The sequence below is a fragment of the Hypanus sabinus genome, chromosome 22 (genome assembly GCF_030144855.1).
Source record: "Hypanus sabinus isolate sHypSab1 chromosome 22, sHypSab1.hap1, whole genome shotgun sequence".
Taxonomy (NCBI): Eukaryota; Metazoa; Chordata; class Chondrichthyes; order Myliobatiformes; family Dasyatidae; genus Hypanus; species Hypanus sabinus.
Window position 1 is genome coordinate 13,390,806 of NC_082727.1, and position 15,101 is coordinate 13,405,906.

Here is a 15,101-nt window from a genome sequence, read left to right on the forward strand (position 1 = left end):
CCAACAGCAGCAGTGAGAAGAGAGTATGACTGACAACCCGGCTGACAAGCTACTCAAGAGACAGAAAGGTTTGTCAAATCAAACCTGAATCTCCTCCAATTAAAATCTTTAAACATATATAGTATATTGCAACAGGTTCCAACTAGCCTGACCTTTTGTATTCCAATTCTGAATATCAAAAATATCTTACGTCATCTTCCACAAATTAACTGCTCATCATTAGGTATATTTGACTGAATTCTTTAGTTTACATGGAAAATTAGAACTTAACCAGTGCTAATACCAAACTAACCCTATCATGTTGTTTCCTGTGCTTTAACCATAACCTCACCTTAGTAACAATATTCTGGGGTGGCTTGGAAAAGCCTGAGACAAAAGTTGTACACAATCAATGTCACACACAATGAGAGTTCTCTAAGTATTTTATATCATTTCAGTTAGAAACATGTCACAAAATATTTATAGAAGAAAATGGGTCTTAGGAAGCATCACAAATACAGTGGAAAACTTCTCGTTACCTACAGATCTGCATTAACAAATGATTTCTAGTCAGTTACCTGGAACTACTACTGTATTCTATGACACGCGCAAAGTCTTACTTGTGTGTGATGCCCATAACTTAGCAGCTAAAAACCTTTTGGACTTCCTCGTGGGATTGCACAGGTGACTCATGACAAGAAGTGTGTGAATTTTTCAGAGCAATGGAAGGTATCCTGAAAGGCCACTTACAATAATGTAGAATAAACCAATACTCCTAGGAGTTGGGTGAAAACATCCAGCAAGTCCACACTACAGAATGTTACACATTTTTATTTCAGTTTCTTTTCTTAATTAGAAAGCAATACTTCTCTGTAAAGTTGGCAAGTTTGAAGGAAGAGGGGAACATACAATTACTCAGGTCTTAGCCACAGCTGCAAACCTATCTACGTTCTGCACCCTGGCCTGACTTGCACTTGTGACCACCAGTTCTAGCAACATGTCCTATTTCGAATAAATGAGCAAGTCATAAACTGAATACTCTGATGATAGATCATCAGAGTTTTAATTTAATGTGTTACATTTCAGCAGAAAACAATCAATTTTCAACTGCATAATGCTGAAGAATTGCAATGGAATTTCCTAGTAAGATTCCTATAAAAGTTCTTTGTTTATAAAGATGTGCAATTATTTGTGAAGTCCTGGATGGTTCAAATATATATAAAAATGTACATGGCTAACTCTAATAGCACACAAGTAAACTTGATCTAGAGCAACACACACAAAGGACTGGAGGAACTCAGCAAGTCAGATAGCATCTAAGAGGGGTGGGGTGAACTACCCTCCATAGATGCAGCCTAATTTGCTGAGTTCCTCCGGCACTTTGTGTGTGTTGCTCTAGGTTTTCAGCATCTGCAGAACCTTCATGATAATCTGATCTGTCTTATGATGAGATATGGTGGTGCTGATACTGGTGTGCACTTCAGATTGGATAATTTGCTCATCAACAGAATTGAAAAAATGAGATGAGATTACCATAAGCACAAAATTTGGAATTTTGCAAATTAACTGGATAAAATTCCTTGCTTTTTTAAAACTGTGTGTGAATGCAAAATACCTGCAACAAAATTTTTTTGACATTTTAAATGGCAAAGAAGTCCATTTGGCCCATCTAAACTCCATCCTCCCACAAAAAAATTGAACTTAATCTATTACTGCACCTAACTTTCCTTAATTGATTCCAAGGTACAGTGGATTGGGGCAGCCAACTCCTAAAAAACAAAGACTAATCAAGAAAAATAAATGAGATTCCCATCATTTCTTTGGGACACTGTCGCTTAATTGGAACAGGGGACTGTTGCCAAACAGTTTCTAACTAGCATCAGTTGCATGTGCTTGCGTTTCTGTTAAACACAACACTGTATATTAAGCAAACATTTTTAAATAGTGTCAATTGTAAAAACAGTGATTTTTGTTATTGATAGTTGGCGAGCTATAAGCAGTAAGATAATTCAGGACTGTTTTGCTCACTGCAATTTCAAGCATTCAGGCTTGGATTTGCCAGAAACAACCAGGAGTGAAAATGAAACAATTTCACTATTTCAACAAGTTAGAATCTATAAAGAACTTGAAGGCATCCACAATCATCTTGAATATTACATTGGAAATGAAGATTTGGAGGACGCAGTCATCAACAGCATTTTATAAGACTCCATTATCTGCACAGTTTGTTCATTTGCAGTCAAGTGAACATAATGTGGATGAATTCCTCCGTTGATAAATATTAGGAACTAATACAAAGTTTTGTAGGACTGCAGTAATATTGGTAGTGTTTGAATTTGTTCTGTATTTCATTCAAGTATATAATTTGCTACTCAGTTTGTCTTTTTATATCTTTTTAACTACTGCTGTAAAACTTCGGCTAACTGGGGTAGTCGCTTAACTGGGCTAAAGTGTACAGGCCCTGATATGTCCCAATTAAACAAAATCCACTGCATTATTATCTACATTTCTAACTGAATATTATTCCTGACATGAATAACAATGTCAAGAAATGCTTCCTAACCAGTTCCAAACTTACTGATTATATGGCTCTTTCTTTGCAAGATGTGACTTAACCTGAAATAATATTGAAGGTTTATTTTATACATCTTTGAGATTCACTTATTCATCACCTTTCAAGACTATTTTGCCTTTCTGCTAAACCTCCCTCATAATTCTAACATGAAAAACCATGAAATTGGGCCAATGTTGCATCCTGACAAGAAGACGTGAGCACCAGAACTGCATCAACTTTAAGTAACCAGCTACATATTTTAAATGAAAAACGGGCAGCAACACATTTTTAAAAAATACAGATTCAAAAGCAAAAAATCCAATCTGCTTACAGTGGCAACATGATGCAATGGGATTAATTATGTGAAAATAAGTTCATCGCAGAAGATCGTATTTTAAATACTTCCTTAGCCTGTTGCATGCAAGTAATCAGATTCTAAATAACTGAAATAATCATAGATAAATGCAGAACCATTTGGTAGTTATACTGCAAAGTACTATCTTAGTAAATTAAAACATATATCATAAAACATTTAAAACATGTCAATAAAATGCCCTTGCCTCCAAAGGGACCAGCTTAATTTTACAAACCGCCTTGAAGGCCTGCATATGTGTGCAATTAGCGGCAACTCACAATGGTGATTTTGAGATAGTGTCCAAACTTATGAGCAAGACCAGCATCCAGCACAATGCTTTTCAAATAGTATGACAACTCATGGGAACTCCACTTGTTCTTGATGGAACTTGCTTTTGAAATTCCACCTATCCTTGGCTGTCTTGGGCAAATTGGGCTGAAAGAAGACAGGCCCATCTGAATCTCCAGATCAAGCTCACCAAAGAGTAGTTAGGATCCAGGGTGGTATACAAGAAGGAATTTTAATGACCAGTTCATGGGTGAATTAAAAAACAGAATAACCTTATCATTAGCTTATTTTGTAAGGAATTTGCATCGTATTCCAATGCAGTTTGGAAATTATGCATAAACATGAGAAAGTCTGCACATGCTGGAAATCCAAAGTAACACACACAAAATGGTGGAGGAACTCAGCGGGTCAGGCGGCATCTATGGAAGTGATAGACAGTTGACGTTTCAGGCCAAGACCCTTCTTTAGAACTGAGAAGGAAAGAGAAAGAGACTAGAATAAAAAGGTCAGGGGAGAGGAAGGATGATAGCTAGGATATGATAGATGAAGCCATGCATGTGGGAAAGGTCAGGGGGTGGCGAAGGAATCTAATAGGAGAGGACAGTGGATCATAGGAGAAAGGGAAGGAGGAGGGGGCCCAGGGGGAATTAATAGGTAGGTGAGAGAAGGTAAAAAGTCAGAGTGAGGAATGGGTGTGAGGGGGGGGGGGGTGGGGGGTGGTATGCAATAATTATGATAAACAAATAATGTCATCTTCACTTCAAAGTTGATTTCTTTAATTCAGAAGTACTAATGTAGTTGATTGCAATGGCTATCATTAATGGATAACAGGTTTTGAAAAACAGTCACACCTGATTTAATAATTGAACAAAGGAAAGTGTGCAGTTTTTGCATTTAATGACCTGCAAAGTGACCTTATAAATCTCAGCTTCTCTTTCCCTTATGTTCCAATACAGTGTAATGTTCGTTCATGAAAATATTGTACAGGCATCCAGCAATCCTCTGGTTTGATTCTTTGATCATTTTAGACTGGGGGCATAGTCCCATTTTCAGACAAGCCCTCATTTCTCAGCCTTTTCCCTCTTCTAACATTTCTTTCAATCCTCTGAAATTAATCTACATCACTTCAGAGGTTATATTATTTCTCCCTTTGTTTGATTCTTATTAACTTTTTGGGTGAAAATGGTCAGAAGCTAAAACACATGTAGCCCATATCTTCTGTCCTCAGAAGCTTTTTCTTTTTGTGTTACTGAGGAAACACGAACAGACATTACATTAAACTTTATTTAAACAGACTCTGTGCCAAAAATTTGTTGGCCACACTAAGATTAGGAATTGCTCACGTCTCTTTCTCCATCTTTTAAGTTCAAGGATAAACTGACCAGAGGATTCCAGTGCTCAACACAAGTTTACAGATCTTAGTGAAATAAAACATGCAATAGGAAGTGTCCTTGCATTCAAATACAGAAGCAAGTTATTACCTTCACAAACTGGAGGTCTGTTAATTGTCGTACTGAGTAGTCTGGAAGATAATTATGGATAGTCTGATTTAGGTGGTAGGTGCTGCCCCCGAATTCAATCCGTTCTGCTGGATTTAGTGATTCTGACCTTTGTAATCTGTAGTCATTGTGATCTGGTGATTTGACGACTGAGCCATGCAAATAAAATGAAAGCTGTTAGTTGCATTCCTTAAATGGATTTAAGTGCTATGCACAAATGTTAAAATGGATAGGTAAGCTATTAGTGCAACAAAATAATAAAGTTATACTTACAAAAAATAGTTATTACATTGAATCATCATTAGCTAGACAAACTGCTATAGTGATCACATTTTGAAATTGAATCCAAGGCAGATCAGTATCTTTATTTTAAACAATAAAATAAATCCATTAACATGCTTCAATCGTCACCTAATCAGCATCTAAGCAGACCTTTAACTTATCAATATCTTAAATCTCATTAAGAGATTTTGTTCCCACTGTGGCAGAGCAATGGGTAACAGCGCCATCTATTGGCCAGCAACAAACAAATGTTTCTGGTCACGAGAAATTAATAAACCAATTTTCTTTTGATTGTCATCCAAGGACAGTTTCCTTGGATTTGAAACATAGGTGCATAGAAATCTAATCATCTAAGGCTGATTTTCCCAGAGTTATACAACTGTCTACAGTATATTTTCTTCCCCAGCGAAAGACAAAGATGACCAATTCTACATTGCTTATATCCCTTTGGGAATTTAACAAAACCTTTGGTGGAGTCAGTCAGCTTTGCCATCTTGCACAACATTACAATGAATTGGCAGCATAATTGACTGCATAAGTGTCTGTCATTAGACCTTCTGAGGAAAAGGTAGAATTACTAGCACAATTCTAAACTAGGATGCCTGTCAAGTAAATAAATTACTTTAGGCATCCCACCCCTCCTACCATAATTGCCAAAATGATGAACTGCCAGTCCCAATCTCCATACCCTGCCACCATGCCTCCCTCACTGACTATTATCACCACATTATGAGTTGGCAGTCCCAATTCCTCTCCAACACAAAACCTAGACCAGTTATCCCCACCAAAGTACTTCCAAGATCAAACACCGACTTCTACTATCACCCCCTTCCCTTCCCCAAGTGCCAGTCTTCCACTCGATTCCCCTCACAACACTGCAACATAGGCTCAGTCAAAAGCTGACCATTACAAACACTAAGTGGAGGCATGTCATCTTGGATACATTTGTATTCAAAAGAGCCTGATTACAAGAGAAAGATGAATCTATTGACTACACATGGTATAAATATTGTGTAATACATTGCTAAAAGCACACACATGGTACAGGAATAATTTGTTTAAAGTCAAATTCTTTAATGGAGGACTCATGGAAATCTCCAGAATCTTACTACAGAGACACACTCTCACCTATTTATACGACTGCTTGTTTCATTATAGTAGTGTCAGTAACATTATCCTGTCTTACATAAACATACACCTCACACTTTACATCAACCTATCAATCTTAGGCCAGGCCACTCAGGGACTTGTTCATGTTATTTTGCACCTTGGCCTCCAAAGAATGATATTTTGCTTAGATGCATACAAGTGTATGGCTGAATGACAATAAATTTGAACTTTTAAACTTGAAATGACTTTTGTTTTCTGAATGACTTGTAGTTCACTGTGGCACTTCCCACGTTAAGTAACATTTTCAAACATGAACAGCATTGTGTAGATGCAAGCCCATTTCCATTTCCTCCAAGCATGTTTAATACATTTTTACCCTCATCAGACTTCACAAAAAACCTTAATCTTTCATTATGTTTTTACTCAAAAAGCCTTCTGGATCCTTGGAGTAACAAATTAAAAACAAGGAATTGATCAAAGCACATTATGAACCAATGTAGAGGGAAATTAACTCTGCCTCTAAGTGCATTGCATCTGACTTGAACACAGAAAGGGCCACTTAAAGCTTCTGTCATTACTGCATCTTCAACAGCATCATTGTTTAATATGAGGAACAACGCCAACTTGAGTTTGCCTTTCCAGAACACTGAACCTACTGCCCTTTTGTCATGGAATTCACCATCTTTTTCTCAGCTGTGACTCGCCACTAAATATATGCCAAGATACATCAAAAATATATTTGAATAAGCACTACAAATCCTTGATTAATGGATTATCAGGTTCAAACATAACAACATTTGGCTAACAGAAGCTTATATAAAGAAACTAACATACAAAGTACTGCTGGCTGCATTATTTAAACAAAAAAAGGGCAGAGACAGACCACACATGCAGAAAGTCACAGACCTAGCCTTCAGCTGCAAAGCGCAAATGCTGAAACAGTTTGCATGAATTTCTTGGCAATTTCAGCTCAGCAGTTAGTAAAAATATTGCATGAAATGTCTTCATACATTTATGTTAAACGTGTATGAACTGGTAGTCCAAATCCTGAAAAGAGCAGCAGCAGCAGCAGCAGCAATGAAACAATCTGGAAGACATCTGTCTTGAAATTCATAGATTCAGTCAATCATTGTACAGAAGAGGCCTTTCACACCACTGTACCCATATGGATAGAAAAGGAGTACATTTATGTTCATTTACTTCTCAGTGTGTTAGTACTGCAGCATGAGGTCATCCTTCACCCCTTTAGAGAAACAATTGACATTTTATTTGTACTTCTAACCTCATTCACTAATCTCAATTGCTTTGGCCCTCATTGTCCTCTGTGTCCTCATCATAATGTCTATTTCCTTTCTCCACCCTCAGTCCTGATGCAGGGTTTTGAACGGAAACACACAGTTCCTTTTCTACCACAGATGCTGTATGACTCTCTTGAGTTCTTCCAGCAGATTGTTGCCTGCTTATCTCAGCCTCTTACACCTGCTGACGGGACCCCCGAAGATGACACCAAGAAAGTGGGCGACACCTGGGGACAACTTGAAAGACGAGCCTGGGACAGAAGACTCCAGCAAGCTGCTGTTGGCAGCCTATGACCCAGTAGATGGTGGGCCTAGAGACTGACTGACTTTCATACACACATCAACAGAGCAAAATAAATTGATTTCCATGTAGACAAAATACAGTATGGTTGCCCTTAAGAAAATGGGGGGTGTGGAAAGGAAAACAGCAAGACAGGGAAGAAGATAAAAGGAAAAAGAAAAATCAACGTAGCCACATCCACTATTTTCTGCTTTGGCAACATCTCTAAATCACAAGGTAACGTATCAAAAGATTCAACAGATCTGATAACCCTGAATTTGCTCAACAAGATTTAAAAAAAACTAGTAACAGTGGTCCAATGTTCCAGTGGTGCTAGAAAGTTTGTGAATACTAGAATTATCTCTATTTCTGCATAAATATGACTTAAAATGTGTTTAGATCTACACGCAAGTTCTAAAACTAGATAAAGTGAACTCTATTAAATAAATAATCTTATTTATTGAGAAAAGTGATCCAATATTACAAGTATTTGTTGGAAGGAGTATGTGACCCTCTGGGGTAATGCCTTCTACAAAAGTTTTTTGGAGTCAGGTTTTTCCAATCAATAATATGAGATTGGAGGTGTGGATTGTAGAGGTGCCCAGCCCTATTTAAAAAAAAAAGTCAGGCTACTGACAGAGCTTGCTCTTCTCAAGAAAGATCTGTTTATGTACACCATACCTTGATCAAAACAACTTTCAGAGGACCTTAGAAGAATTGTAGAAGTGCTTGAAGCTGGAAAAGGCTGACTGTCCATCAGTCCATAGTAAGAGAAATTGACAACAAATGGAGTTAATTCAGTACTGTTGCTACTCTGCCTAGGAGTGGGCATCCTGCAAAGATCACACCAAGAGCACAACGTGCAATGTTGAAGGAGGTGAAAAAGAACCCAAGGGTAACAACAAAAGATCTGAAAAATCTCCAGAACTTGCTAAAGTCTGTTCATGTGCCCATTATAAGAAAAACACTGAACAACAATGGTATTCATGGAAGGTCAACAACTGCTCTCAAAAAAAAAACTGCCACAGGTCTCAAGTTTGCAAAAGGCCACCTGGTTCTTCTACAACGCTTCTGGGACAATGTTCTATGGACAGATGAGACGAAAGTCAAGCTTTTTGGCAGAAATGCACATTGCTACGTTTGGAGGGAAAAGGGCACTGCACACCAACACCAAAACCTCATCCCAACTGTGAAGCATGGTGGAAGGAGCATTGAGATTTGGGGCTGCTTTGTTGCCTCAGGGCCTGGACAGCTTGCAATCATTGAGGGAATAATGAATTCAAAATTGTACTAAGACATTTTACAGGAAAATATCAGGGTAGCAATCCGTCATCTGAAGCTTAATAGAAGTTGGTTAATGATCCAAAAGACAAGAGTAAATCAACAACAGAATGCTTTAAAAAGAAGAAAATTAGTATTTTGGAATGGTAAGTCAGTCAAAGTCCTGACCTTATTCCTACAGAAATGTTGTGGAAGGACCTGAAGCAAGCAGTTTATACAAGGAAGCCCACCAAGTCCCAGAGTTGAAGCAGTCTTTTTAAGGAAAAATGGCCTAAATTTCTCCAAGCCGATGTGTGAGACTGACCAACGGTTATGGGAAACGTTTAGTTGAAGTTATTGCTGTATGGGGGGGGGGGGGGGTGGTGGTCAACCAGTTACTGAAAGCAAAGGTTCACATACGTTTCCCATTAAATACATGTAATATTGGATCATTTTCTCAATAAATAAATGAACAAGTAAATATTTTTGTGTTATTTGTTTAATTGGGTTCTCTTTATTTAGTTTTAGGACGTGTGAAGACCTGGTCACATTTTAGGTCATATTTATGCAGAAATAAGAGAAAATTCTACCAGGTTCACAAATTTTCTAGCAACACTGTAAATTCTTCAGACACCACACATATTTCAGCTCACCTGCTGTGTGATCACCTTATACAGTGAGAAGCTACAAGTCTGTTCTATAATATATACAGAATTTCAATGAGGAGAATTGACGGTGACTATAAGGGTAATAAAAAATCATGCAGTATCTAAACGGGAAGGCAAAAGTGCAAATATATTTGCACTACCACACATGCATTGAATCCTAAAATGCTTCAGGAGATTCTGTTCATTGTTGTGGCCTTTCTTAAGTAGCATATAATAAAATTACATGCAACTGTCAAAATACTTTAACTACAAAATGGTTTAAATTATAAATCACTTACCATTCTTGAATACTCTGCTACACATAAATCTGATATGGTTACATGTGATAATAATTTGTGAAGCTAAGCTTAATGGAAGTTTGCAAGCTTTGATTTTCTGCGTGCCCTTTTTACAGCAATTTGCTAATCTGTGCACTGTCACCAGTAAAAACAGAAAAAAAAACTCACATTTATAAAAAGAACAATCCTTTTTAGTCCCTTGTCCAATTGTTCCCCACCCCCCCCCCACACCCCTTCCATCAATCTCCCTCCTGGCACTTATCCTTGTAAGCGGAACAAGTGCTACATCTGCCCTTACACTTCCTCCCTCACCACCATTCAGGGCCCCAGACAGTCCTTCCAGGTGAGGCGACACTTCACCTGTGAGTCGGCTAGTGTGGTATACTGTGTCCGGTGCTCCTGGTGCAGCCTTTTATATATTGGTGAGACTCGACACAGACTGGGAGACCGTTTTACTGAACACCTACGCTCTGCTTGCCAGAGAAAGCAGAATCTCCCAGTGGCCACACATTTTAATTCCACATCCCATTCCCATTCTGATATACCTATGCACGGCCTCCTCTACTGTCAAGATGAAGCCACACTCAGGTTGGAGGAACAACACCTTATATTCTGTCTGGGTAGCCTCCAAACTGATGGCATAAACATTGATTTCTCTCAACTTCTGTTAATGCTCCACCTCCCCTTCTTACCCCATCCCTTATTTATTTATTCCCCCCACTCCTTTTTTTCTCTCCCTGCCACTCTCACAATCACTCTTTGCCTGTTCTCCATCTCCCTCTGGTGCTCCCCTCCCCGTTTCTTTCTCCCTAGGCCTCCCGTTCCATGATCCTTTCCCTTCTCCAGCTCTGTATCCCTTTTGCCAATCAACTTTCCAGCTCTTAGTTTCACCCCTCCACATCCTGTCTTCTCCTAACATTTCAGATTTCCCTCTCCCTCTCCTACTTTCAAATCTCTTACTATCTTTTCTTTCAGTTAGTCCTGATGAAGGGTTTCGGCCTGAAACGTCGACAGTGCTTCTTCCTATAGATGCTGCCTGGCCTGCCGTGTTCCACCAGCATTTTGTGTGTGTTGTTTGAATTTCCAACGTCTGCAGATTTCCTCGTGTATCCTTTTTTTAAAAATCTGCTAGCTACAAACATCATAGTTTGGAAGAACTGTGCAATGGTAAACCTTTCAGACCATTTTCTGCAGCCAAGGTCTCTTGGAGATGCGCTTCCACTACAGTTCTGAGGTGGCTAAATCAGGTCAATATCCAAGAGTTGAGTTGGAAATCCAAAAGTTGAGGCCCAAGGTCTGTGAGCCTGAGTCTGAGTCCGCTGGAGACTGAAGAAGACAGCCTGTCCTGGGGTTAGAGGACTGCTTATCTTTGTGAATGGGAAGGAGGAACAAGGCTTGTTTTGCTGTTGTTGAGTTTTTTTAACTTGTATTCTATGCTGTTCAGCCAAGCGTGGTGAACAGGCTATGTTAACTCCAGAATGTGGGGCAACACCTATGGGTTGCCCCTATCACACCGTTGGATGTGTTGCTGATACAAACAATACATTTCACTGTACGTTTTGATGTACACATGATAAATAAAGTTACAATTTGAAACTTGAATCTTGTACACTCCACAGACTGCCACACTTGGTCCAGGTGCTGCTTGGTGGAATAGATGGGCAAGTTGTTCAGATGGCCCTGCTCAGAGCGTTCCCAAACACCCCATCTCCATGCTCAATTGTGCCAAGCCAAGAGTCAATGAGAATGTTACAACTTCTCAAGGAGCCTTTGAGCTCATCCTTGAAGTTTTTTCCTCAGTCCTCCTGGAAATATCTTTTGGCAATGGAACTCAAAGTGTACTGCTGGTTCATCCAAACTGCTCAGGTATGTGGAAAACTGCAGCTGGCTAGTATAGTTAGAGCCGCAATCCTGATATGGTTCGTTCATCCTGCCAATGAGTTTGTGAAGACAGTAACAGGTGCCATCTCTCCAGTGCTCAAGCTGTCCACTGTAGGTTGGTCACTCTCTGAAGGAAATGCCACCCAGCTGACAATGAGCTTGTTGCTAGATTTGACATCTTGATCTATGACCCAATATTTATTTCACCTCTCAGATGGCCATAGGTTAAGATGATATCCTGGAAACAGAGGTGAATTTTATCAATGTCTGCCTTCACGAATACATAGTTCAATGATCTTACAATGAAACTTTACTGTTAGGGGTTGGTGTTCTGGACTGACAGTAGGTTGGCAGAATACCTTATGATATCTAACGTAAGGCCCTTTCTCTTGCACATTTCAGTGAAGGAGTTAATATGCTGGATATTAGCTTTGAGCAAATCCAGAATGGCATCCTTAACTTCAGTCTCTGTGCATACTGCCACTTAATAACTGAGACTGGAGAGACCTTTGTACTGGAGTGGGGCAACAAAGACTGCACAGTTTCTTGCAGAATAGTGTTGATTAGCTCCATTTCTGTGGGAGTCTTGATTAAGATGAGGTTACAGGAGATACTGAAGAGAGTTGGAGCAACAAAAACAGATGTGCTTGACATAGCCTGTACTGGTCTTGGCTCTGCAGTGAACTCACTGATAAGAACCAAAGTGCAAACTTCAAAGTAAATTTATTATCAAAGTACACCATATACTACCCTGAGATTAATTTTCTTGCAGGTATTTGCAATAAATTCGAAGAAAGACAATAGAATCAATAAAAATTGCACACAGCAAGATGGACAAACAATCATGGCTCACAGGTAATACTTCAGCAAATATAAAATGAAGGTGACTTTCTGAGGGTAGCCAAATTTGAGTAACATTTTTATAATCTTTCTTGGCTGACAGACTCAGACTTTTAAAAGTCTTGGATTGTAAACACATGAACAAAGGTTTACCGAATGTTTCTTGTGAAAATTGAGTGCCCTAAAATAAAATGAATTGCACATTATACATACCATGTGCCATCAGCTCCTCTGATCAACGCGGAGTCAAATAACATTTAGGGAGTATGGAATATAGTTCTGTCGTGATGAGAGGTTATGTTTCCAATTTTCTCCTGAAGATGTTATCTGCTTCCCACATTCTGGTATGCTGCCCAGGTTGTCATTATTCATGTGTAAGGCTTGAAAATGAGCTTCAGCAGGCCACTGGGCTTTGGTAGACATCACAGTTGAGATCATTCCAGTCCTCATATGACACACAGCAGAAAACCTAACTGATTTATCTTTCCTATCCCAGAGAACTGATCAAATCAAGTCAGGCCCTGGATAAGATCAACCAACACGCCATAATCTGGGAATCAGATCTAGAGCTTTCTTCACACTCACTGGCTCAGTTATTTTCTGGAAAAATTCAGAAGTATCAAAGGAAGCTTTCAATTCATTTTAATTGCATGCTGTTTAATTATAAAGTGCAGCAATTGATTCATGACGTGAAAAATAAAATGCTGTACTTTCTCAACAAATAGCATATATAGAGAAATACAGTTTCAATTAATTTTCATCAGAAATTTGAAAAGTTAGGAGGTTAAAATAATATGCTTTACGTTGTGGAGAATGTGAAGGGAGAACAAAAGGAAAAATCAAGGACAGGTGGGAGATGAGGAGAGGATGTGATGCAGACAGCTGAACGAGTTGATATACAGTAGACAAAAACAAAACTAATGCAAATCTGAAGTTAATCAGAAAGAATGGACAGTAGCAAATCTGAGTGCTGAGACAATGAAACACAGGGCCAAAGTAGCTGATTATGTGAAAGTTCTGAATTCAATCCCATCTAGAAGACTTGAGTATGTCAAGACAGACAAAGAGGTGTTCCTTAAGCAGATTTCAGATCAGGTTTAACGCCTGTGGCACGTCATGAAATCTGGTGTTTTGTGGCAGCCCCAAACTGCAACACAACAATAAATTTATAAATTACAATAAATATACACATATGCATATGTGCGCACATATTATATATATATATATATATATATATATAAATATATTTTTAAAATAAATTACATAAGTAGTGTAAGGAGAGGGTAAAAATACTGAGGTAGTGTTCATGGGTTCCATGTCTATTCAGAAATCCGATGATGGAGGGAAGAAGCTGTACCTGAAACGTTCAGTGTGTCTCTTCAGGCTCCTGTACCTCCTCCCTGATGGCAGCAATGAGATGAGTGCATGTCTTGGGTGACGGGGTTCTTTAATGATGGATGCCGCCTTTTTGAAAGCGTCCTGGGTGCTGGGGAGGCTAGTGCTCATGACGGATCTGGCAGAATTTACAATTTCCTGCAGCTTTTACTGATCCTGCAGTGGCCCCTCCATACCAGATGGTGATGCAATCAGAATGCTCTCCACAGTACATCTGTAGAAATTTGTGAGTGTCCAGGATGACATACCAATTCTCCTCAAACTCCTAATGAAATATAGCTGCTGTCATGCCTTTCTTGTAATTACGTCAGTATGCTGGGCCCAGGATAGATTCTCAGATGTTGACACCTAGGAACTTGAAACTGCTCACCCTTTCCACTGCTGATTCCTCAACGTTCGCTCATCTTCCCCTTCTTGGAAGTCCACATTAAATTCCTTGGTCTTACTGAAAAAGAGTGCAAGGTTGTTGCTGCAACACCACTCAACCAGCTGATCTATCTTGCTCCTGTACAACTCCTTGTCGCCATATGAAATTCTGTACCTCATACAAATCCACAGAATAAAGATATCCTACTCATCATTTAGTGATTCACAAAATAATTCTGGAGAATGGTGTTTTTTTTCCCCTTAATGTAATTCATCTCTCCATAACTGTCAAACATCTTCAGCATTTGAAGCACCCTATACACAATCTGAAGCATTTCCAGACAACAAGGAAGTCATTGTTGGTTTTACATTCTGCACTTCATATACCAACGTAACAGTAAAAGGTGACATCTCTAGTCATTGTGCAAAACTGACAGTAAAAATTGACCTCCAGACATGGAATATCTTAAAATTGCTCAGTAATGCCTTGCTTGTCTACAGGGTGCACTGTTGCAGCATTTAGGAATGCAATCGGAGAATTTGGGCAGTGTGGTTTGTTGGGCTAGAAGGGCCTGTTCCGCACTGTATCTCTAAATAAAAATAATCAGTAATTTGACATGAACTTCATCAGTTTTTGCTTCAATTGAGAATGTCGTCTTGCAGAATGAGATGGCATTTTCGATTGTTTTCCGTGCTGAACATCTCTCTGATTCGATAGAGCTGATGTTATAATCATCAACCATACATTTCATGTTAAAGTTTCAAAAA

At 39.0% G+C, this 15,101-nt stretch overlaps 1 protein-coding gene across 8 annotated transcripts in view; it reads right to left on the reverse strand.

The window, feature by feature from the left end:
* Positions 1–15,101, reverse strand: part of LOC132379342 (metal transporter CNNM4-like) — a 115,912-nt gene that overhangs the window by 34,758 nt on the left and 66,053 nt on the right. For all 8 annotated transcript variants that reach the window (XR_009507393.1, XR_009507392.1, XM_059947073.1 and 5 more), the window contains one exon: positions 4,658–4,824. Coding sequence is in view for 6 of the 8 variants with exons in the window: in XM_059947073.1 (XP_059803056.1) it covers positions 4,658–4,824 (167 nt within the window). In the remaining 2 variants the exon portion in view is untranslated. The remainder of the gene's footprint in view (positions 1–4,657; positions 4,825–15,101) is intronic.